Genomic DNA, 27,059 nt, shown 5'->3' on the forward strand with positions numbered 1-27,059 from the left:
CTCAATACAGATCTTCTAAAGGTTTATCATATCCACTGAAACTATTTGCATCATACGCATACTAATTTTATTGAGAAGAGAGTATAAATATCGTTTTTAGAAAAATATTTATACACGTTTCAAACCTAAATATTTCCTATATAATTCTCAATCTTGTGTTTGTTTTTTGTTTCGATAGTGTTTTCATCCTCTTCTTTGTCGTATTTTTTTTAATAATTTAAAAATAATATTTATGAGTTTATACAAGATTATTGAGGCCATAAATACCATCAAATTATTGAATCAAGATTTTATTCGTTTAGATCGTTTTGATGGAACAAATTTTACTCGTTGGCAAGATAATGAAGTTCATGTTGACTGCTTTGAAGATCTTCTATGTGTTTGATCTAAATCTTCAACTAATTTCTGATCCAACTGACGATAACATCGATGAAGTCAAGGCTGAACAAAAGAAGAAAAATGAAGATGAAGTAGAGGACACATTCTCAATGCTATTTCGGACTGACTTTATGATCTTTATACGGTAGAACCATCTACAAAAACAATTTAGAATGTTTTGAAATTCAAATATCATGCCGAGGAAGAAGGTACAAAGAAATTTTTAATTTTTAAATATTTTGATTATAAGTTTGTGGATGATAAGCAAATCTTGATACAAGTGCATGAGTTATAGGTCATTGTTAATCAATTGAAAGCTAAAAAAATCGAACTTCCTGAACCTTTTCAAGTAGGGGCTATAATAGCCAAGTTGCTTTTATCTTGGAAAGGATATAGGAAGAAGATTTTGTATGACTCTAAGGATATCACTTTGGAGTAAATTCAAAAACATCTTCAAATCAAGGAAGAATCGAGGATGAGAGATAAGAGTGAGAACTCTATGGCAATATAAAAGCAAATGTTATGAATCAACCTAAGAATTCCAACAAAGACAAGCAAAACATGAAGAATCATTTTGGCCCCAAAATGGATCAAATAAAATTTAAGAAGCCAATGGAAGCTGTTTTGTTTGTGAAAAACTTTGTCATTTTGCTAGGGATTGTAGATTTAAAAAAGCCCAGAAACCGAAAGTCAACTCCGTTGAGGGAGATGATAATATAATCGCTACGGTGAGCGAAGTGAATGTCATATTTGGCAAGATTTTTGGTTGGTGGTATGATACTTGTGTTACTGTCTATGTTTGCTATGATAAGACATTCTTTAAGACTTATAAAAAAGTCACAAAAGGGCAAGAGATTCGGGAAATGAAGTTCGTTTTAAGGTGATTGGCAAAGAAAATGTGGAACTCACATTCACTTCGGGAAAGAAAGTCACTCTTACTAATGTTCTTCATGTACTAGATATGAGTAGAAATTTAGTGAGTGTGAATCTCCTTGGCAAACCTGAAATTAAATCTGTATTTGAATCCGAGAAGTTAATTCTATCCCATAATGAAACTTTTGTTGGAAAAGATTATTTCGCTGACGGAATGATCAAATTATCTATTGTTGACAATGATTCTAAATTTAATAAAGATGTTGCTTCTATTTATATTGTTGATTCTTATTCATTATGACATAATAGATTAGCACATATTGGAACTAGCACCACCATTAGAAGAATGGTTAAGTGTAGCTTAATAAATTATCATTTTGATGAAATTAATAAATATGATATTTATGTTAAATCATGAAGAAACCTTTTTGAAAGATATACTAATTTGTTAGATTTAATACATTATGATATATATGAATTAAATGACATATTAACAAGAGAAGATAATAGATATTTCATTACTTTTATAGTTGATATATCTAGATTCACATATTTATACTTATTGAAACATAAAAATAATATTTTTAATGCTTTTAAGACATATAAAGCATAAGTTAAAAATCAATTAGGGAAGAAAATTAAAGTTTTAAGAAGTGATAGAGAGGGAGAATACTTTCCTAATGAATTTAACTTATTTTATGAACAACATGACATAATTCATGAATGTTCAGCACCTAGAACACCTTAGCAAAATGGATTAGCTTAAAAAAAGAATAGGACTTATCTAGAGATGATTAATACTATATTGTTGCATGCTAAATTATTTTATAATTTGTAGAGAGAAGCTTTATTGGCTGCATATCATATTTTAAATAGAATTCCCTTTAAAAAAATAAGATCTCTCCATATAAGTTATGGAAAGGAAGACAACCTAACATTGGTTATTTTAAAATGTGAGGGTGTCTTACATATTGTAAGAATAATGATCCTCAAAGGACAAAGTTAGGACCTAGAGGAATCAAATGTTCATTTATAGGCTATGCCTCAAATAGTAAAGTATATAGACTTCTTAATTTGAAGTATAATATCATAATAGAATCTCGAGATGTGGAGTTCTTTGAATATTTAATGACTTCGAATAATAATGTCCATCCTCCAACTAGTGAAGAGTCACGAGTGGAGACATCTCAAAAGGTTCGTGAGCAACCTAACATTCTTTTGATTGGACATCAATCAACTTCATAAGAGGTTGGAGAGCAATCTCATAAATTAAGGAGAAGCACTCGTGTACGAAAAGCAAAAACATTAAGATCGGAGGAGATTTATTCTAAAATATTTTTTTTTACCTTGTAGAAGGAACTAGAGAGAGTCTTAAAAACAATTCCTCTTGTTTTACAAGTGGAAGATGATCCTAAAACGTTTAAAGAAGCTATGGCCTCTCGTGATGTTGTTTTTTGGAAAGATGCTATTAATGATGAGATGAATTCTATTATGTCAAACCACACTTGGGAACTTGTCAATTTACCTTTTGCATCTAAACCTATTAGATGTTGATGGGTATTTTGTAGGAAGTATCATACAAATGGTACTCTCCAAATATTCAAAGCAAGGTTAGTTGCTAAAGGATTTCGATAAAAAGAAGGAATAGATTATTTTAACACATATGCTCTTGTGGCTAGGATCACATCTATTAGAATTTTTTTTACTTTAGCATTATTTTTTTTTATTTTTTATGTTCATCAAATAGATGTCAAAACGATATTTCTAAATGGAGACCTCGATGAGGAGGTATATATGGAACCCGAAGGTTTTGTTTTATCGGAAAATGAACATAAAGTGTGTAAACTTATTAAGTCATTGTATGGTTTAAAGCAGGCTCTAAAACAGTGGTAGAAATTTGATACAATAATTCTTTCTAATAGATTTGTTCATAATATTATAGATAAATATGTTTATCTCAAAACTTGTGATGACTATATGGTGATAGTTTGCCTTTATGTTGATGATATGCTAATAGTGAGCAACGACATGAAAGGTATTGTAGAAACAAAGAGGTTTCTATCTTCAACATTTAAGATGAAAGATCTTGGGCAAGTTGATGTTATACTAGGTATCAAGGTAAAAAGAAATAGTGTGGGCAAGTTGTATTTTGAGTCAAACTCTTACATAGAGAAAGTACTAGAGAAATTTAGTCACTTAAAAATCAAAGAAGCAAATACCCCGTTTGACCCAAGTATCAAATTAGTTAAGAATGTTGGAAGAACAGTGACTCAATTAGAATATTCAAGTACTATAGGAAATCTAATGTATGCAACGCAGTGCACAAGACCTGATATAGCATTTGTAGTTAGTAAATTGAGTAGATTTACTAGCAATCCAAATGTAGAGCATTGGAAGGCTATTGAAAGAGTTCTTAGGTATCTTAAACGAACCAAATATTATGGCCTATAATACTTAAAATTTTCTGCTATTTTAGAAGGATATACTACCGCAAGTTGGATATCGAGTTTTGGAGATAACAAATCCACTAATGGTTGGGTGTTCACCTTGAGAGGTGATGAGCAAGAAATAAATGTGTATAACTCACTCAACTATGGAATCAGAATTTGTTGCTCTAGCAAATACAGGAAAGAAGGCTGAATGGTTTAAGGACTTTCTATTAGAAATTCCATTGACTTCTAAGAGTGTGAATTCAATTTCTATACTTTGTAATAGGCAAGCCACTTTAGCTCGTGTGTATAGTGAAATATATAATGGAAAGTCAAGACATATAAGTTTTAGACATGATTATGTGATGAAATTGATCAAGAGTGAGATTATTTCACTCACATTTGTGAAAACAAGTGAGAATTTGATTGATTCATTCACTAAACCTCTTATAAGAGAAGTTGTAAGATCAACATCAAAATGGATGGAGCTAAAACTTCTTGAATAAAAGATCCACCGATGATAGCAATTCTACTCAAAATTATGAAATGAGTAATAAAGAGTTCAAAGGGTAAGAACAAGTCATTGATATGTGGAGTGGTTGAGTACTTCGAAAAATTTTACGAGTCCCATTTAAAGATGTTAAAGTACTGGTTGTCACTGAATGAGGGTTGAGTTAATTATACTATTAATGAAGTTCAGTTAAGTTATGACAAGTATCTCAAAGAGTGACAAAGATACTATAAGAACTTCACCTATATAAACTTAGAAGTGATACCGCTTCGATTGAGAGTTGGAGTTTTCTCTCGTAAAAAATTATGAACTTGGATGAGCACAAGGCCATATTAGGACTAAGCGAGATTTTATGAGGAATACAAGGATATTGTATTTATGTATGTGGTATCACTGGTGTTGTCATTAGGAATAACAAATTCAAAGCTTTTATGTTATTTGGGATTTCAGCTTTACTTTGTGATGCTTACACTAAGATAATATTCAAATCGAAAGATATATTATTTTATTCATAAATACTATTTAATCACTTGAAATTTTTTTTAAATTTGAACGAGAATTGTTATAAATTATTCAAATTAAAAAAATATTTTTAAAATAATTATTTGAAAAGATGGTTTCTTTTATAGTTATTTTGGTAGTTATTTTTCAAATGTTATATCTTGTGAGAAAATATCTATAAATAGGTATTTGAGGATAAATTATGAATACATCTCTTTCATACTCTTCTTCTTTATTCTCCAAGTAATTAAATTAGATATTCTTTAATTTTTCTTTGAAGATTCTTTATTGTTTACTTAATAAGATAATACTTGTCATATCCATTGAAATCATTTACATCAAACCCATAATAATCTTATTGAGAAGATGAGACAAATATCATTTTTAGAAAAATATTTATACACGTTTCAAGCCTAAATATTTTCTATAGTATTATTATTTATTTGCATAGTATTTTCATCATCTTCCTTATCATATTTTTCCAACAGTTGCCCCTGATCGACTGATTCCGATGCTGTCAACGCCGGTCCCGTTCGAAAAAAATATTCATCAGAGTAGAACAGAATTGAATCTGATTAGAAAGTAAATGCACCTATGTAGGTAATAATTTTTTAAAAGCCGACGTCTTATAATATGATAAAGTGTTTACGAACTTTATAAAAGTTTGAAAAACTGTAGTACTTAGTTTTAATTGCTAAAAATTACTACTAAAGAACTATGCTCGTTAAAAGTTGGTGACAAGATATTAGCATTAAGTTGACTTATCAAGAAACAGGACGACATGGCAATGGGTCCATCTTCCCTTGTCCCAAAAATATTTTCCGAAAAGAATAATTCTTACTGTACTAACGATATAAACCATGAAAAAGGAATAAAAGGAAACAATATCCCAAGGGAAGTGCAAAAGAGTGCTGACGTGGAGCGGTTTCGAGGTCCGACGCGCTCGAAGCTTCTATTACACTCCCCTCCGACCGAGCCCGCCCGGTTGACGATCCAAGAAGAAGACTCGTACCCGTTTCGTGTGCCTCTAGACGAGACGGCGAATCCGGGATCAGGTAAACGATGATTCGAATCTGGCTGACGTGTAAGTGGTAGGTCTGCCGTCGCTGATATTGCCATCAAACAGCTTGGCTGATGCCCACATGTCGTCGATATTGTCCCTATTTCTCTTTTCTCGAAATTAAAATTCTATTTTCTGTTCCCGGTTCTTTTTAAGAATTTTGTGCCTCCTATTTCTTCATTCTTCCAGACACCGGAAATAGAAGGCCGTTTTTGTGTTCGCTAATGCTTTGTTCTGCGCCGCGCCCTCCTTTGTCTACATCTAAAGCCAACCAAGTCCCTCCTCTCCGTTCCTTTCAGTCTCTCATCGCTTTCCTTCTTCCTGAAAAGGATCTCGCGATCTCATCGTCGGAGTTTGCCTCGGCCGAGCCGATCGATCCCTTCGATCCACGTAGCCGTTGCGTGGGTATTCTCTTTTCCTGGAGATCCGGTCGTGTTGTTGTACTCGGGGTTGGAGAACGAGTTAAGATCTGTGTTAATCGCGGGGTTTTTGGCTTCAGCTTGAGGAACCTTGGGTTGTCGGTGGGCTAGGGCCAACTCTGCTTGCCGTACTCGCTCCCTTTGATATTTGATTGATCGTTCCGATTATGACGCCGTAGAGTGTGGGATTTGTCGGAATAGTATCGAGGTTAGGCGTCTGGGAAGGAGTGGGAATATGTCGAAGGTGGTTTATGAGGGATGGATGGTCCGTTTCGGGAGGAGGAAGATCGGGCGCTCGTTCATCCATATGCGGTACTTCGTTCTCGAGACCAGAATGCTCGCGTACTACAAGAGGAAACCTCAGGATATCATGGTACCGCATCACTCCTTTGGTTTCTTTTTCCTAATTCTTGTATTGATGTTTTCTCTTATTTCGTCTGGACTCAGTTGGATTAGGAGTTCTTTTTGTTTATCCGTTGTGCCTTAATATTTTCTTAATTGAAATACTGAACTGTCTCAGCGTGTTTACCATTATTCAGCTTCCGATCAAGACACTTCTCATAGATGGAAACTGCAGAGTGGAGGATAGGGGGCTTAAAATGCACCACGGACATGTAAGCCTTCTTCTTCTTTAAGTGGAGAAAGCCTGATTTCTGAAGGAACACTTAACATACCTCTCATTCAATTTAGAGTTCTGGCTTAATGCCAGTTAATTTCATGAATGCTATGATTTTAACAGCTTCGTGTATGCACTGTTCTATGACCACGTTTTGTGGACAGAACATTGTCCTGATAATACCAAAGATTATGTTTATGAATTTGACATTCTTTTTTTCAATATCTTAGATATAACATATACTCATGTACTTGAAGTCTTAGATCTCCAAAACCTTGTCTGAATAACTTCCTTATACATGCTAACTTAAGGCAGTTTTGGTGTACCAGCAGTATAAACTTTTAACCATAATAATTCAATATATAATATCATTATTTTTTGTTGGGTTTCAATAATTTTCCACCGTTTATTAACAGTTAGAGTTGCTTCTTATGTTCTAATATTTTTGATGCAAGTAAGTGACATGTATGGAACCAATAAATATGTCTTAGTCTTACTAAAGATGATTCTTTATTGTAGAAAATTCAAATTTGTCTTGCTTCGGCACATACCTTTGATTCTTATACTTTTGTCATTTATGTTTTGTATCGATAAAATGTGTTGATTAATTTGTTATTTAATTTCTCTTCGATTTTTAGATCTGATAGAATTTGTTGTTCTTCTCCTTTATAATGACATGTGTTGATTTTCTTATTTTAACGTGCAGATGGTGTATGTTTTATGTGTTTACAACAAGAAAGAGAAGTATCATCAGATTATGGTTTGTGCTGACTTAAGTTGCTTAACTTCACAAAGTAGAGCCACTTTTATCCACTTTGGACCTTCTATTTGTGTGATTATCAACAAGGCTGAAATATATTTCCATTTTGCTTAAGAATTGTATTGCTTTAATAGAAATTGTTATTTAGCTATAGAAAACTAACATGACTGTAAGCAGTGCCACATTTTTCATAAATTCAAAGGTTGTGATTAGAGTCATTGGATTTGTCTAGGGAGGGTATTGTTCTGATTAAAAGGGCAGTCAACTGCATAAGGCTCTGCCAATACAAGGTCTGGGAGCATCAATGTACAATAAAGAAGTAGTTTCCCTGACTCGAGAGTCGAGACTTGGTCACTTTGATTGCAAGGAGCAATCATACTCTGATACCAAGCAAAGAGACTTGTTCGTAGTGCTGATCCATAAGATAAATTGTATAACAATGCTTCAAATAGGCCTCCTTTTGATTTATCTGAATGTCAAAAATGAAATACACTTTCCTGATAAATACTGATAATTTATGCATATGCTTAATTAGTAAATTAAATAGAACATATAAATTAATTTTATATATTTCATTTTAAATAGTTTATTTATTTAAATTAGCTCAATCTAATAGATAGCTTGGATCCTTTTATTTCCTTTTGCAAACCACAATAAACATTCTTGGCCCTCCTTGATGTAAAGATCTCGCTTCGACACTTCATCCCTGCCAGTTACTGGAAGTCTCATGTGTATATATATATATGTATGTATATATATATATATATATGTATGTATATATACATATATATATGTATGTATATATACATACATATATATATATGTATGTATATATGTATATATACATATATTATATATATACATACATATATATATATATATATATATATATTCCTTCAAACCGAAGTGTTGTAGACAGTTGCTTTGTAAAATTGTCACCAATTGCAACTTAAAGATCTTTTTATTTTCGTTTGCAAGCCACTATAAATGTTCTTGGCCCTCCTTGATGTATTTTTGCTTCACCCCTGCTGGTTGCTGGAAGAGTTGTGTATTCATTTATTCTGTTGTCAACTGGGGTGTTCTAAACAGATCCTTTGTAAAATTTCCCATTAATAGGTGTTAAATCTGTCACCTATATTATATAATTTTCTTCATTATAGGCATGTGACCCATATTTTACATCTTTTTGTGTGTGCTTGTGCTGCATATTATTATTCTTAATACTGGTTTTCTTTTTGAACCAGATGGCAGCATTTAACATTCAGGAGGCTCTGATCTGGAAGGAGAAAATTGAACTTGTTATTGATCAGGTATTAAGTAACAATTTCATTAGTTATATATCATCTTCTTGCTATCTAGTGAACATATAATGTTTTCTATATTTAAGACTACTTCACTAGTGCAGGTTGTTACAATAAAAATTAAAAATTATTAATAATAGCATAGTTATAAGTTAGACTCATTTTGTTCCAATAAAAGGAAACACTTAGAAGATTTTGAGATCTTGAAGCCTCTTTAAAGCATTTATTTTCTACAAACAAAACTCTAGGGTATATCTTTTGATTATAATATAACAAACATGTGGTTCCTTTTTTGGCATTTAGAGGATCTTATGTACAAAACTACCCTAGAATTATTGGCTAGTTTTTAAACATTAGTTTTACCTCATTATCAATGTGGATGAACACTGCTGATAAAGAAACATGTAGAAATAGAACACAAGGAATGCTTTTGCTTTCTTTAAATGTTAGATTAAGGTGTAACAGGAACTTTTTTACATGAAAAAAATCAGCATAAAAAGTTATTGAAAACACGAGCAATTAGCTATGCAAACTTTCAAAGTATTATAAGTAAATTGAATTAGTGACTGCATTATGCACCCTATTAAATCATGTTTAATCAACATGGATTGGAAGCATGTGTATTCTAGAGTCCTAGACAACTTTGTTTATTGCAATGGAATAAGGGGTCTGGGTATTGATAAATTAGACTAATGTGTTTATTCCCCACCTGGCATGCAAAATTAACTAGATATGGGACCTTTGTTTTGGTTTAGACCATTGGAATGCCATTCAAATTGGAATCTCATTTGGATCATTTGGTTGATGAATAATTTTTTGTATAGAGTTATATAAAGAGGTTGTTGAACTGGTCTTTAAGGTAAATGACACTTTATATTGATTCATTTACACATATATAATTATTTTGGATTACTCAATTGTTCATCTCTTCCTACAAGCAGCAAGATTTCATAACAGCTAATGGAAACAAGGTATATGCTTCAATTCCATATGGACCTATGGCGGATGATGGAAGAAATGCTTCCTCCTCTGATCGGGAAAGTCAGTAAGTAATGATGTAATATGTTTTTACAATTATTTATTGATGTTGTTTTAAGAATACATGACATAGTGGAAGCATTATCACTTGATCTACCATTAATTTATGTTTTTTCTTTTGTCTTTGGTAAAATGATACTTTAGATGTCATATGCCTTGATGCAGATTTGCCTTGATGTTTCTTTCTTTTATCATATATTCTCATGTTTTTTCTGTGATATTTGATGAGAGTTTAGTGGAAAACATGCTTTTGTCTATTTATCTTAGATACTGAATCTGGTGTGATTTAGAATTTAAGCCTACCATTCTGCAGACAATATAATATATACCTTCTATACTAAGTTTATTAGAGTATTGATATTTGACAACAAAAAATGCAAATTTTACTTATAGTCTCTTACATAAATTGGACTGTTAGGATAACATTCTGCATGTGTGCTTGTATATGTATCCTTAATCTGATCTCATACGGAAGTTGAAAGGATACTTGCTTTGAGATGAACATTGATAGGTGTGAGATATGACATATCTATTAATATTTGCAGACATGAAAATCTATCAGATGTTATTATTAGTATGTGCTAGATACCAATTTGCCAAGATTTCTGTGCAAAGATACATATTATCCATTTGTTATGCATTCATGCCTCTTAATTGTTGGCCACAAAAAGAATTTTAAGACATAAATGGATGTTAAAAAATGTAGTAATTTAATGATGCTGAATTGTTGCTGAAAACTCTACTGTTTGTTCATAAGCAGATATGGAATGAAGTTTCAATGAGAACTGAACTATAAGGATGCTTGATAATTATAAGGAACCTATTCCTGTTCTTAACTTTTGGATATTGTGAGTGTATATCTTAACCTTTTTCTACATGTCTTGGTACTCATACAGATTGTTGTTATTTTATATATAGTATGGTAGAATGTCTTCTTTCTTGCTAGTCACAATCTCATCTCAGTGTTGATTACCTTGCATTGATTTTATGAAAAAGATGTAATGAAATTTATATATGCCATGTCAAAATCTTTTAGTTTCCTAATATTTCTTGTAGGTGTAGTCCTGAAGAAGAAGAAGAAGAGAGCCGTCCTACTTTATCACGGAGAATAACCATAGGAAATGGTAAGGGTTAACATTGATTAGATTTATGAATTTTCAACATATGTTGTGTTTTTTGGTGGCATATAGAGTACAGTGTGACCATCACTTTCTGTTTTGTAGGTTTTCCTGATTCTGTACCTGATTGGACCTGTGATGTTGATTCAGGCTTGTTAAGTGAGAACAACTCTGATAAAGTCTTTTCTAGGAAACATTGGCGTCTTGTAAGATGCCAAAATGGTGAAATATTTCTCTGATTCTTTTTCTATCTTTCCATGTTCCTAATATCTTATTTGTTTTCTGCATTTTACAGCAAATTGTAGCCTGAAGAATTATAAGAACTACTGTCTGCTTTTGTTTTAATGATTTGTGTTGATTTCAGGGCTTCGAATCTTTGAGGAGCTTGTAGAAGTAGATTATCTTGTACGTGAGTAATACATGTTTACACTAAATGTTCATGATATAATTAATTCATTAGCCTTTTCATTAATGTAAATCATTTTCCAACACAGCCAAGGAGTTGTAGTAAAGCAATGAAGGCTGTTGGCATCATGGAAGCAACATGTGAATCTATATTCCAGCTTGTGATGAGAATGGATGGAATGCGATTTGAGTGAGCTTATACTTAAAGATAGTCATTTGTATGTTAAACATATCTGATTTATTCTGTTTCCCTCTGTTGCTTTTGCAGGTGGGATTGCAGCTTTCAGTATGGTAGTTTAGTTGAGGAGGTGGATGGACATACTGCAATACTCTACCATAGGCTGCAGCTGGACTGGTTTCCAGTGTAATTTTTTTTTTAAGCGCATCGAAGAGGACTTAAATTGCTATAGCTGCTGCATACCTTGTTCTTTTGCCAGCTCCAGAAACATGCGTGATCACTGGGGTTCTGCAATTAAATTGTCTTCTTGTTTAATCTTGAAGTGAAATTACTAATACCTTAACTTCTTCTTTCAGAGAGACAATATGCAGATGTAGTGCCTAGCTACGTCATTTGTGAATTTTGATAGCATAGCTTTTGTAAACATGTATTTTTTTCTTTACTAGATTAAATATGCCCATATATTAATGTGTAGCCCGCATAAGTTTATGTTTCTAGATTAGATTATAGTTATAGGTACTTATCTTCTGTTCTATTAGACTAGTTAACCGAAGGACACTTCTTAGCGTAAGAGAGGAAAAAATACATTCAAAGATCTGATGACAGAATTTTTTTGTTAAAATTTATATTATGAGAAGACCCAAGTAATGATATACTTAATGTTATTATGCTCCTTATATAAGAATAGATGATTTCATTAAGTGAGAATTATAGGAAAATTCAGATAAAGATATTCTTCAGATTGACCCAAAATAGCTTGAAAAATTCTCAACCCAGCTTGGAAATGGATAAAGCATCTCTAACAGAACTCCTAGCTGGAGTAGGAAAAGGAAAGACAAGCTGTCCAATTCAGAAAAGATATTTTTAGTTCAATTCTAGTTGGAATAATATAGGAGAAAGAAGCTTCCAACCTGCTCATAATAAAGTTGGTAGGACAGGATTGACCCAGTCTCTTCATGCACTAGTAGGATTAGACTTCTTGTTTTCAGTAATTTTTGGGCTGGTTTTCATCCATCTCAGCTGATGTATTAGGAAGCAAAATTATCTTATACTCTATTTGTTGTCCATGACTCCTATCACGAATATGGTATAGTTAAGGTAAGTTGTCTGACATCAGAATCTGAATTTAAATAATTCCATTTTTTTTCTTTCTGGAATTGGATGAATTGCGAGGTGATAAAATTATAAAATAGGAAACCTTATTTCTAATGATTTAGTATATAACAACGCTTGAAATTCCCAGAACAAAAATTAAACTGTTTGTCATTTAAGTCCATTGGAGGTTCTTTTGCTCCAAGGAATGAAGCCTTATTAGGAGAGGCATATCCTAACATAGTTTACATGGAAGTCATTGTGAAGGGGAATATTTTTTTGAGTTATGAGTGGATTGCAAGAAGCAGCTCATGAGGCCTAATTTAGATACCTCAAGTTGAAACAAACATAATTTTTCAGTTCAAGTGGATTCATGAGACATGCTAACAATCTCTAGAAGGCTATCGTCAATCTCCATGTGAGTGAAGGGAAGCGACCATTAGGAATTGGATGAATTGCGAGGCGATGAAATTATAAAATAGGAAACCTTATTTCTAATGATTTAGTATAGAACAACGCTTGAAATTCCCAGAACAAAAATTAAACTGTTTGTCATTTAAGTCCATTGGAGGTACTTTTTCTCCAAGGAATGAAGCCTTTATTAGGAGAGGCATATCCTAACATAGTTTACATGGAAGTTATTGTGAAGGGGAATATTTTTTTGAGTTATGAGTGGATTGCAAGAAGCAGCTCATGAGGCCTAATTTAGATACCTCAAGTTGAAACAAACATAATTTTTCAGTTCAAGTGGATTCATGAGACATGCTAACAATCTCTAGAAGGCTATCGTCAATCTCCATGTGAGTGAAGGGAAGCAACCATTAGGAATTGGATGAATTGCGAGGCGATGAAATTATAAAATAGGAAACCTTATTTCTAATGATTTAGTATAGAACAACGCTTGAAATTCCCAGAACAAAAATTAAACTGTTTGTCATTTAAGTCCATTGGAGGTACTTTTGCTCCAAGGAATGAAGCCTTATTAGGAGAGGCATATCCTAACATAGTTTACATGGAAGTTATTGTGAAGGGGAATATTTTTTTGAGTTATGAGTGGATTGCAAGAAGCAGCTCATGAGGCCTAATTTAGATACCTCAAGTTGAAACAAACATAATTTTTCAGTTCAAGTGGATTCATGAGACATGCTAACAATCTCTAGAAGGCTATCGCCAATCTCCACGTGAGTGAAGGGAAGCAACCATTAGGCTTCTTGATCACCATTTTCGGCCCCAAATTCCATCACCTGTTGCTATAGTATGTCAAAAAGTAAGATGTCCTATTTGATAGGGCTGAATCTGACGCTACCATCAGTGCAGGATATTGGATACGTTTGTTGGTAAGTTTTCGATCTCTAACAAGTCACTATTTTGAGCTAGTGCTATCAAAAGATTTGGTATGGCACGTAGACAAAAAAAAAAAAAGAAATTAGTTGCTAGTACTGCTATAATCTAGGATTTATCAACAAATGTAATCTGTACACTATATCATAGTTTCAAATAATGGTTGGTACTTGGTACATAAGTAATTAGTTGCTGGTACTGCTGTAATCTAGGTTATGTTGTATGATGATTGGTACTAACTGGTCCGACAAAGGACTGATATCGGATTATAAGATCCCATACCAGTCAGTATTTTATAATATTTTATTAAATTTTTTGAGTGATAGTGTGCAATATGGATCAGTATACCACCCGGGGTACCAATATCATATCTGTCTAGTAAATTACTAAAATTGGTACCAGATCGAGATTTAAATTTTTGCACTACATAATTATATATCTATTAGTCTTGTGTTGCAACCTTATATATTTTTGCTAACTTGTGAAGCTCATAATCATTCAACACACCACTTTCATAAGATATTGTGTATTTAGCTTTGCAATGAATCTTGAACTGTTTGCAAATATACTTGTTAGAAGAATTTATGCCTATGATTCTGCCATGAATTTATTTGGCAGGTTTGTGTGGCCTCGTGATCTATGTTATGTGCGTTATTGGAGACGTAATGATGATGGAAGTTATGGTGAGAATGTTAGTCTCATTTGTTTTTCGTTCGTAACATGCCTTGATGTTTGCCATTGTTAGGAATCCCAAAAATTGATTGTAGGTTCTTGCAGTTGTTTTATTCCGATCAAGGGAGCATGTAAATTGTAGTCCACAGCCAGGATTCGTTAGAGCCCATGTTGAGAGTATATTTCCACGTGCTTTGTTCCTTTAAAAACATTTGTTATTTATTTGTATATGCACTTGTCTATTGTATTGTAAATATTTTCAGTTATTTGAAAATGTAATTAATTATTTTCTTTCTCAAGGTGGGGGTTTCAAAATTTCCCCCCTAAAAACTCGCAATGGAAGACTGCGGACACAAGTACAATATCTTATGCAAATTGATCTGAAAGGATGGGGCGTTGGTTATTTCCCATCATTTCAGCAACATTGTTTGATTCAGATGTTGAACAGTGTTGCTGGTACTGATCCTCTCTAACTATAATAATTTAATTGGTTCTCTATTTCATAGCAGGTCTTTATTGATACATGTTTTGACTTGATTTATATTTTTCTTTTCGCTTTTCTTTTAAAACAACTTTACTTTTGATTATTAATGCTGTTTAGTTGCTTAGCATGCATTGTGGTTCATAATTACTTTGCCCGAGAATTTTTTCCTGTTCAGTTAGGGGATAAGTAGAAGAAATTTTTTTATTCTAATAGAATGTATTGTTCAACAAGTTATGCTCATTCTGGTTTGATACAACTGATTCCTAGTTTTGGTATAGTTGGATTATTTCTGCAAACTCTGTGTTTATATATATTGGAATAAAAAGTTGTCCTAAGCCTGAAATAGTCAGGTACCTGATTTTTTTTTTCTAAATTATCTCATCTAGGGATGGTAAAACAAGAATAGTCAATATGTTTATAACAGATAATTGCATTGTCATGACAGTATGGCTTGTTATTGTGTTGTTCAGTATAAAATAGACTATAGAAAGTCAGAAACAATGAGCATATATTTACTAATTAAGTTCTGATCATAAAATATGCTGCTGGTTACATGAAAAGGTATTTCCCTGAAATGGCCAACTGAAATCTTAAATAAGTAAAAGCAATCTAAGCATGCATTATGTGATGAATGTAGGTACGTGAAGGTAGAGTTATGGTTTTATTTGATGTATGTTGTTCATAAAAATCAATTTGATAGGAAAGGGAGAGAATATGATATTATCATTTTTTAGTGGGTGTTCGCCAACTGAAAAAACTGAGACAGGTGGATCGGTGGCAAGAGGGAAGTGTAAGTCTACTATAAGAAACAGAAAAGTAGAATGATAAATTTGGAAAATGAGTAAATTTAGGTTTCATAACTTTTGAACTAAAAGTTGTACTCTTGTTCCACCCTCCCCTTGAAATAGTTATATTCATATGGCGTAAAATATAAATACTTTAAATGGTGAATGAGAACATTTAATTAGCTCATGGTCTGATTTCAACTAAAACTGTGATTTAAGAGATAATCATATATGTGTCACTGGGTATTTTCATTTAGCATAATTAGGATCTCACAATTTTTTTGCTGATTTCAAAATCTTATTTCATATACTTAATATAACATGGTATTCAATCCATGAAGTTTATATTCAAAGTTTAAATGTGAACGAAACTATTTAGATGGTTATCCTTACTAACAAAAGATTTCAAATCCGAAGAGTCACTTAGGTACAATGAGAGGATGACTCAGAAGAACAGATATCTCACTAAGAACAAGTCAAAATCCTAATGCAAAAAAGATTTATGCAAGGCATGTACTTATGCCAATAGAATGTCCTTGTAATTGTACTAATATTCTTGTTACTGCAGAACGATTTCCTAGTTGAACACTACCATTGTCTATCACTTTTGGCTAGTTGAATTGTTACACCTTGGTTTAGTCCGCATTGAAAGTTGGTTAAAAGTTAGATTGACGTGTAGACGTTTGATGGGCTGTACCACTATTAATTTGGACTTAAGCATTTTGGATCATTGGTTCACACTCAACAACCCTTATCCTATCAGATCGGGTGATGACATTAATATTCTAGTATTTTCCTAATTCTTTTCCAAGTAATGCATTTAAGAGTATTGTCCTTGTGTAGTATCCTTGAATTTTTTAACTTTATATCTGAAGTTTACATTGTATTTTCTTCATAGTCACCGTCTAAAAGAGCCCATAAGACTTGAACTTCAATTAATAGAAATGTTACCAAATAAATGATGCTGATATGGATGTTACTTTCTCTCCTGAAATATTGTAACAATGATTAGACATCAGGTCTTAATTGTCCGCTAGACATTGTAACTCCCAGGGTAGCAGCGAATTCTAGTTTGTTTCAGTTGCTTCAGCAGTGCATAGGATGTCATAACTCAAGTAAATTTCTTGCTTCAACATATGATCACATTGCCCATGGTATCATATATTTCTTCTGCAACATATGCTGCCTTGATAATTAGCGAACAAAGAAGACCTTTTTGTGATATACTTTTGCCGGCTAGAAAAAGATATATTTGCTGCATATGTGCATTGTTCTCTTTATCTTCTAATGTTTTAATTTTTAATAGATAACCACTTGAGTTAGTTGATCAAAGTTACTGCTTACTAACTATTATAGCTATCGGTGTCTTCTAATGTTCTGATGAGTGCTTACACCTTTTCTTATGGCAGGGCTCCGTGAATGGTTCTCCCAAACAGATGAAAATTATGATGTCTCAAAGATGCCATTGATGGTCAATATGACTGCAGAAACAGCTCCTATTAAGAAGGATAGGAAAAGGAAAACACAGGAAAATTCTGTTCAGCCGAATTCTTCACAGTATCAAATGCATGGTGCTAGCAGACATCATGTAATGTTGGATGAAGACTCTGATGATGATGAAGATTATAAAATTCCAGAACCTGAACAAGAGGTTGGAAGGCTGCTACTATTAGTGACTTTGTGTTAATATTTTTTCCTTATTTGTATTGATGACAGTGTTACAATGTCTGCAGGTTTATCCAATCAAACTTGAAAATGAGATTAATAAGGCTGGTTTGTATATTATGTTTACCCATTTCATAATTTCGTAATTGAGATTAAAGTTGTGCTGGTTCCTAATAGTTGTATTCTGAATTCCTTTAGTTTTGGGTGAGGAACCTTCAGCTTCAATTGATTTATCAGGATTTTCTGGCAACTTACGGCGTGATGACCTTGACAAAAGCCGTAATTGTTGGAGAATATCTGATGGGAACAATTTCAGAGTTCGAAGTAAACAATTCATATATGACAAGACCAAGGTCTCATTATGCTTTTCTATATTGTGTATAGTTGGTTTTGGATCTCATTAAATGATACTTTAGATCTTGCTATTAAAATTTCTACTCTGTGGATTGCAGATTCCTGCAGGAAAGCATCTAATGGAGCTTGTAGCTGTTGATTGGTTCAAGGATGTCAAGCGAATCGACCATGTTGCTAGGCGAAAAGGTTGTGCAGTCCAAGTAAGCATCTCTTCTGCAGCATTATAAGCTTAATATTTCATTATTTTTTTGCTCCTGTTGGGAGACTGAAGATTACTAAATTGCTATTTATTTAATCTGCATTTTAGTTTTGTTTGTTATAAAAGTTTTATGAATGGCATTGAGGTTCAGTAGCTCGATACTGACTATTTGTCTAAGTTTCTCTTTAAATATTATTTGTTCAATTATAAAAATTTCTTATTGAAATTTCTGAAGTTAACCAATACAACGGTGATCATCCAGTCATTCTGAAATCTTGAAATGAGCAGTTAGAGTGTTCTTGAGGAAATATTATAACTCTAATGGCTGATAAGGGCCTGCAATTTGTTTGGAACAATTGCATTTTTCATATTATGACAAAAGAGGAAGTATTCTATTTAAGAACAATCTCATAGATTCAAATTTTAACTAACGATGATTACTTATCCTCAAAGGCGACTGCTCCAAAGCAACTACCTGATTTTTTTTTTAGAAAGCTACCCATGTTCTGTATAATTTTTATCCATGATCTCTCTGCAGTGGATCCGACTAGCTGGTTGATATTACACGTACTTGGACAGTAATGATATCAAAACTTCTTTAGAGTTTCTGGATTTTGCGTTAGCTCAATATCAGTTCTTGCAGCTAAAAGAGAGCAGCATATAATGAAGCTAATATGGAAGTCCTTAATGTTTAATGTATCTAATTATGGACTTGTGGAATGTCATCTTCTATCAGGTAGATAGAAGAATTTTCTAGTTCTAAGAATTCAGTAGCTAGAACTCCAGTACACACTATCTATTTTTGAGCCATATTGAATTGTATTTAGAAAAACAACTTGTAGATTTTCCAGGAATGTACATTTGGTGTTAGAATACTTTTCATATCCAAATTTATATGAAATTCTAGTAGATGGAACACTCTTCTGAGGCTAATTAAGATCAGAGTTTTGTTGTTTAAATCCTTAGAGATGTCTTTGCACATGGAATACCAAAGTAAAGCATGTGAGGGGAAAGAAGGTTGGTGTCAGATGTGGCTTTTACAAACATGCCTTCAATTTGAGAAAAGGCCTCCCAGCTATTAATTTTAGTAATTAAACTAATAATTAAATAATTTTACACTAAGGAAAATAGGGAAATCATTCATACATGAGCCCCTTGGGCTCACAGCCTCTTATCAAGGGGCTGTGGGAACAAATTTTATCTTGTCACCTCACTAAAACCCGCTAAAAGAAACACTGGAACTCCTTCAATTTTAATAGTAAAATTGCTCCTCTAACCTATCTATTCTTGCATTGGGACTAGAATAATAAATATGCTATTAGAACTCTTTTGACTGACTAATCTAGCTACCACAAATAAATGGCAAATATTAATAGAAAAATGAAAAGTCTATTATATTACTACTAGAGGTTGTAGAGGCTTATTTAGCTCTCTACTTTCCCAATTTTGTTTAGAAGTTTGCTAAGAAGGGATTTTTGGAGATCCAACCACAATAGGATTAAGCTGTTCACTCCCAAAATCAAAGAGACCTTCTTGACTTCCCTGAACCAGCTTAGGAGACAGAACTCTTGACATACTGTATGCTTCTCTTTTTTATTGAATTCTATTCAATCCATTTGTTTAATGGTTGTTCCAAGTTGTCCCGAGCTACTGTCATAATTGATCCATATTTGGGTTTTTTTAGTGACAAAAAAGTTTAATCTAGGGCCAAATAAGCCTTGGCCATGCTCAGGCAGATGGGAGCAGGCCTGATGCTGAGCCATGTGATAGCAGTTGATTGTTGTTGTCTACTTCTTAACTTCTTATAATTTTATGCAGTGCTTACTGTTTCTAGTTACATTGATTATAGCAATAAATATTTTGATATGGATCCAGTCTACCAGCATGGTATGCTGGCATACTATGGCATCCTTCTGCTAGGGTAGGAGAGTGGGCGCCAGGGGGCGGTGGTGGTGCGCGGAGGTGGGGAGGGGGAGAGGGAGGAAAGGAAAAAGGGAGAAGAGGAGGAGAGGATGAGAAGAACCAAATATGAGGTGTGTGGCAAGCAACAGGTGATGGCAGATGGGTGACAACATAGAGAGGGAGACAGACCTGCAAGTTATGAGCCATTATAGTCATGAGGGCCTAAAAAAAATATTCGGATAAAAAACATGCTGTTTGAAGAAAAAGGGACCAGACTATCTGAAATGGGATGGTCAGTGTCTCGGTGCCCAATAGGACTGGTAAATACTGGTCAGTACAGACTGGTTCCAATGAGATTGAATCCCCTGGATTGTGACATTTAGTTTTTTTTTATATGACACATCAATGTGGATAATATATAAGGTTGAATCTCCAATTTTCTTATTTCATGATGGGTGTAACATTTCTTATTTGATCCTAAAAGCATAAAATATGAATTTATTCTTCTTTTTTCATGGTGTAAGATCAGAGCCCAAAGGAGTGATTTGTGGTAAACATTTTGTGATCAAAATTTATTGTTTCTTATTTAGCGGGGAAGCAAGACTTACCAGTCTTCCAAGCTATTATTTCTCTGAAAACTAACAATTTCGCATTGAAACCCTTTTAAGCATATTTCTAATATGCTGTAAGGGAAGTCTGAATATTAACTAGTTTATTCTATACGAATTTCTAGGAATTTGTCTGTTGGCTGCTTCTATAAGCTAAAAACAAGATCAATCCTCATCTAACTGTTTTTATCTTTTTCATTCTTTTAGATTTTACTTGTCCAACTCAGTTTGAAAAAAGTTTTTGTACATATGAACTGCAATTCAGCATTCACTGATTCACTTTTAATATTTCAGTAAGTTCTGATCCCAACTACAAATCCTTCCATTTTTCTTGCTTGGTATCGTATAATGACTGACACTGCACTATATAGTTGAGGCCAAGGTTACTGCCTGATGTAGAGGCTAATGTTGCCCACAGTAATGAGGATAAACTTGTCATGATTCGTATTGTGTCAATGTATATGAGGGCCAATTTTTACAAATGGTCAATACATCTAATCTGTTATGCCTGAGTTAGCTGAAAGCAATAGCAAAATGCCAGTTGGCTTTATTTGCTGGATCATCAGTTAACTATCTCTAACTGTGGTTTGGCATTTAGGGAAATGCAGTTTAATAGCTGGGTTACCGGTAATCCCAAAAGCTTTAAGTTTAGGAAGGGACCCGATTTATATTAAACTCTAACATCTCATCTTATCTACAAATGGGATTAGGCGTGACATAAAACTGAACCCAAGAGCATGGTACAAGCCAATTAAAGAGAAGTGTATTGTACAAATTATAGTTAAACATCGTGAAATATAAAGGTGCAAATACAAGAGTCAAACTCAATCTGTTTTTATACCTGATAAATATTTTGAATGTGTTATCGATACTCCCAAAAGCTTAAGTTATTAGGAAATGACCCAATATATATTAAACTTGAACGCATGCATTAAGTTCTTTCTTCATGATTTTTACATGAAATATTATACTTGTAAAATTAAGGTTTTTTTGTTAGAATATCTTTAATAACTGACTGGTTATTATTGAAATGCAGTTTAATAGTTTAAACATTTTGTATATATTTGCTTTGAAATACAATTTACATATGTTCTCATATCAGGCACCACAAAAAATAAAATTGAGGTTTCACTGTTAGGTTCTTAGTTTTACTTTGGAAATGTAGGTTGCCTCCGAGAAGGGACTATTCTCATTGGTGATAAATGTGCAAGTAAGCTTCCATTCATTTCAAAATATATTATTGTTTAACATATTTCCTCTGTTGATACTAATTGACTCTTGTTTGCTACTTGAGTAGTGGTATAAAGCAAATGTGATCTCAGATATAATCTTGTATGGTATTTGTGTAATTGTTAAGATCTCAAATATATCAATTACAAAATTATAGTTCAATAATTCAGATGTGAATGCATTGGTCATTCTCGTGTAGGATAAAGTATGATCTTAAGAACTTTTAAAAGATCTACGTGCTGTGAAAGATCTGCATCTTAGAATTGTTTGGTTTCTGGGTCTCTATAATGTGGTATGAAAGTCGATACACAGTTACACATATATTCCTGAGTTAATTCTTAAATATGTGACGTATGCATTTCTAAAAATTGTTCCTTTAGTTGTAAATCAGCTTGACAGGAGAATAGGACAGTCCTAGACTTGTCTGCTTGTTATCTGCATCCTTGAACATTATATATATATATAAATATATATATATATATATATATATATATTTATATATATGCTAAGGTTATAGTTTATCAGAGATTGTGTAGCATCTCCAAGCAAATTCAAGATTTTAGGCAACAGATGGTTATTTTGTTAATGCAAATTCTTTTTTCTGGGTGTCTGAAGACTCTGAAGTAGTGTGAGAAATGAATTTCATGTTATTTGCAGGTTCCAGCTTCGACTCATTATAGTATGGTCTTCTACTTTGTGTCAAAACCACTGGTTCCTGGATCACTACTGCAGCTTTTTGTTGATGGTGATGATGAGTACCGAAATAGTAGGTTCAAGCTTATTCCAGCCGTTCCCAAGGTTGTCATCTTCTTCAAGAAGCTTTTAATCTCTGTCCTACTTAAGCCGATCAAATCTGAATCATGAAGTCAAATTACACAAGTACACAACAATGTCTCTATTATTAGTTTTTTTAGGATATGTTTCCTCACGCTAAGTGGGATTTCATCAAATGACATGAGATAGCCTGTAAGGCTTCCCTGCAACATGTAGGCGATGCATTTTAGTTCTAGTACATTTCTGTGCAGGGCTCCTGGATTGTGCGCCAGAGTGTTGGAAGCACTCCCTGTTTATTAGGTAAAGCAGTTGACTGTACGTACATTCGTGGACCAGATTACCTGGAAGTAAGTTACCACAGGAAACTATTGTCTCTAATGTCCATTGCAGTGTTGGAAAAAATTGAATTCTAAATCAGAGCTAATACGTACATGATGACTAACAGTCATTATCTGGTGCAGATTGATGTCGATATTGGTTCTTCTACGGTGGCTAATGGCGTTTTGGGGCTTGTTTTTGGTGTGATTACAACATTAGTAGTTGACATGGCTTTTCTTGTGCAGGTACTCCTATATCCTAAATAGATACACCACATCATATAATGGCATACATACTTTTATGTTATTGACATTATTAGAAAAGATGAAGTTGAATTCTCCTATTAACAGTGATTTAAAAAGTGTTATGCGTCAAAAGACGCCAAGGTCCAAAAATGTTCGAGGCGCTAGGCACTCGCCCGAGTAAAGTGAAGCGCTAAAATATAAAAATATATAATATAATTAATAAATATAATTATTTAAATAAAAAATATGATATTAAATTAAGAAAATCTTGTTAAATCACAATATCACATTAACAAAAGTCTCAAAATTCAAAACAATAACAATAATTTCAAATAAATAAAATTAATAATATTAAAATTAAAATACTATATTAATCTAATAAATAAAAATACTATTACTAGTATATAGTTAACAGTATACTATTAATATACTATTAACAGTATATTATTGAAGTGAGAAGAGTGAGTAAGAGGAAGATTGAGGTTGCTGACTAAGAGTAGCGACAACGACAGTGGGAGCGGGAGTGGCGGGCGACGACAGTGGTTGCAGCAGCGGGAGTAGTGAGCAGCTACAGTGGTAACGGTAGCAGCAAGCAATGACAGCAGAAGCAGGAACGACGAGCAGCGACAGTGGCAGCGGAAGCGGCGAGCGGATTGGGAAGTTGCGAGAGGAAGGCTGATATCGGTGCTTTAGTTGGTTCGATTGAACCAATTAAAGCTCTGGAGATCGAACCAGACCTAAAACGTTGGTTCGGTTGCTTGGTTTAACCCGAGCACTCGCCCGAAGCACTCGACGCCTGGGCTCGGGCGAGCACTCGAGCACTTACTGAAATCACTGCCTATTAGTTTGCTTGAGTTGAGAGATGTTATTGCACAAATATATTCGGATGATTTGGTCCTATTAACAGACATCGGTGAGCAGAGCCAAAGTATTTGGTCTCTCTTACGGGGGTTATTTGGTGTAATCTCCATTCAATTTTCATGTATCTGTTTGCATGCCATCAAAGTCGATGGTTGCACAATCATGCAAAAAAAGTGCTGATTTGTACCAATATATCGATCAACTATTTGTATGTTATGTACTAAGTTGTACCAAACCGTATCAAGCATATTAACACATTGGTACATGGGAGTGTATTAATGTATCGCTCGTACCGATCTCTTATTGGACCGGTATATACCCTCGTACCGAGCGGTATACTGCAGTGTACTTTTCTTATATCTAAATCAAAATTTAATATTGTCCTCTAGTGAAAATTTTATTTTTCTATTTGTCACATTCACATCGCAAGTTTTTCTGTTGAAAACCTTTTTTTGACGGAAGGACATGAAACAAATGATTTCATTTCTCCATCTTGCATTGAGTTGTCATTCACTATGAAAATTTAGGCTTAGAAATAATGCAAATTCCTGCTTGTTGATTAAATAAGCACAATAAGGCAGTTATAAGCTTATAATTATCCTGGCCTAGCAAGATTGCTCGCTTGGTTGCCTTATCATAAATGACTAATTGTCAGTATCCACCAACTAGTTGGAGCTGGTCCTTCTGAGCTTGAGACCACATCTTGAACTTGTTTTAGCAATGACAACCTTGGCAAGGAATTCAGCACCGAATTCATAGGTCTGATATCAGAACAAAATGAAGCGTGAACTAATTCCTTTCCTCTTGAAAGAAAACAAATTGATGCTGTAAAATTTTTATGATTTTCTACATATGTCTTCTTTGATTAGTGATGCTTTGTTCACAGGCAAACACTTATGAGGAGCTTCCGGAACGGCTTATCGGTGCTGTCCGTGTATCCCATGTGGAGCTGTCATCTGCTCTAGTACCAGTTCTCGAAGCGAGTGATCCCAATGTATAAGCTGTTGGCTGACAGTATTGGATTCATTGTTCCCACGCGTAGCGGTGTTTCTTCACCACCTTATACAAGTGAATCATTCTGGTTTTACTTCCAACTCTCCGATCTTGCAAGTCTTTGCCCTTTTGTATTATCGGATGACGAAAGGGACTCCGTTATTTTGTCACCGACTTACTGCGTTGGAGGGCTACGGATAATAAACCATTGATGGTTTGCATATGGAAGTGTAGATTGACTACCTATTAAGAGTTCATATCACCCCAGCGATCAGGTTCGTGTACTATCAACTCCAAGTATATTCATAGTCCCTCCTATTTACTAATGATGTTGCCTAGAGAGAGCATCGGGACCACTAAGCTTGACGAGTTCAAAGCATCCGTATGCGCTTTCTATGAGGGGTTTCCCCGTAACTTGTCATCGTTTTCTTTTACATCTTCTTTGACATCAGGTCGACGGTACTTCGAAGGTTCCAAGTCAAGTCATCAGGTCGATGTTGCGCTACGGCCGTCGCCTACCAATCCATATTAGATGAGCATCCAACTATATTAATCATGGAAGAATCAGAATCATCATCATCATCTTCATCTTCATCTCCGATGTCTGGGCAGACGCAGATTCCCATCAACGTTGAGATAGGTCAGATGGGCAACGCCGCGCCACACCAGCAAAAGAACCAAGAAGAGAGCGCCACAGCCGCGGCCGCAGCCGCAGCCGCAGCCGCAGCAGGACCATGGCTGGGATCACAACGACAGCAACACTGTTGGTGGTGGCGACGCTCATAACCGAGCTCACCTATCAGTTGGGAACCAATCTCCCAGGCGGGTACTACCAAGATGACAGCAACGGGCACGTGGCCGGCGACTCCATCCTGCGCGACAAGCACCGCAACAGGTACTGGGTTTTCATGACGGCAAGCTGGATGGGGTTCGGCAACTCCATGCTCATGACGCTCGCCCTGCTCACCGGGGTGGCCGTCTCCTCCCGCCTCGTTCGCTGGCCCTTCGCCGTGGCCTACTCCAGCCTTGTGCTCGCCTTCATCTCGTCGCAAGCCAATACCTGGTTGGTCATGGACCTCCTGATCTGGCTCTTCGTCCTCGTCCGATTACTTCAGTGTGTTGCTATTGTAATTGCTCTGAATCGATTAACCCATCCGCCATATTATCTGTTGCGGGAAACAACTTTAAGCCATGGTCTCGGGGCCAACGCGGCTTGGTTCGGACCCGGTCGACGAGGGGATCTTTCTGAGTCGGGCTTCGACGAACGTCTAGGTCGGGAGCGTGCGGGGTCGTCGGCTCCTCCGGGAGGTGTTCCCTCGTTCGGTGGCCTAGCGGGAGCTCGTCGTCGTCTTCGTACCTGCACAAAAGTCGGGTCGGAAGCTCGGCCCGACCCCTCCGACGATCCAGTCAGTGGAGGTGGAGGGGGTTTTGAGTGGAGAAGTAGAAGTTGCTCTCTCCTTTCGTTTAGAACTCTGGGGTATTTGTAGATGAATTTGATGTTACCTGATGTGGCTGTTTGCAGGGGCAGGACAGTACCTCTCGTGGCGTCTGACATTGCCACTGGGGTTGCGTGGAGAACCGTACTACCGCAGGGTATGGGCACGCCTCGATCGACGTGCTCCTTTGCCTCGATCGAGCACACGGAGTCAAATGCTGAAGTTGTTGGCTGAGAGCTGGTGATGTTGGCGCACATCAAGTCGGCATTAGTGCTTGCTTCCTCGGGCGGTGCGTCCACCTGGCGTGACTGACATCGTGACGCGTCACGTTACCATTTTCGCCCCTATCATTATCGTCTGTTGTTTTCTCCGTAATATGGATGGCACTCTTATGTATTGGTTGCGTCCCTCCCTGACAACGTCAATACATGTACCAAAATATAGCCTAATGTTGTTCGGCCTCACCAATTTCTACACTACAAAATCCAGATGAACCATCCGTTTTGCACTGAA

At 34.9% G+C, this 27,059-nt stretch overlaps 1 protein-coding gene across 17 annotated transcripts; it reads left to right on the forward strand.

Moving 5' to 3' along the window:
- The first annotated feature begins 5,915 nt into the window (after positions 1-5,915).
- On the forward strand, positions 5,916-27,059 carry LOC135597686 (protein ENHANCED DISEASE RESISTANCE 2-like). Of its 17 annotated transcripts, none has more exons than XM_065090999.1 (24): positions 5,924-6,544; positions 6,711-6,785; positions 7,494-7,547; positions 8,792-8,857; positions 9,790-9,893; positions 10,943-11,010; positions 11,110-11,226; positions 11,369-11,409; positions 11,499-11,599; positions 11,678-11,773; positions 14,639-14,711; positions 14,788-14,869; positions 14,993-15,148; positions 17,371-17,612; positions 17,695-17,734; positions 17,825-17,979; positions 18,079-18,180; positions 21,855-21,899; positions 22,577-22,717; positions 22,945-23,040; positions 23,155-23,256; positions 25,004-25,385; positions 25,563-26,550; positions 26,633-27,059. In XM_065090999.1, the coding sequence occupies exons 1-22, from the start codon at positions 6,407-6,409 to the stop codon at positions 25,115-25,117; spliced, it is 2,208 nt and encodes a 735-aa protein (XP_064947071.1). In that variant the 5' UTR covers positions 5,924-6,406; the 3' UTR covers positions 25,118-25,385; positions 25,563-26,550; positions 26,633-27,059. The 17 variants fall into 17 exon arrangements, with proteins under 17 accessions (XP_064947075.1, XP_064947078.1, XP_064947085.1 ...); XM_065091000.1 differs by having other exon boundaries at positions 25,563-26,526; XM_065091001.1 differs by having other exon boundaries at positions 25,563-26,173.

The sequence above is a fragment of the Musa acuminata genome, chromosome BXJ1-11 (genome assembly GCF_036884655.1).
Source record: "Musa acuminata AAA Group cultivar baxijiao chromosome BXJ1-11, Cavendish_Baxijiao_AAA, whole genome shotgun sequence".
NCBI lineage: Eukaryota > Viridiplantae > Streptophyta > Magnoliopsida > Zingiberales > Musaceae > Musa > Musa acuminata.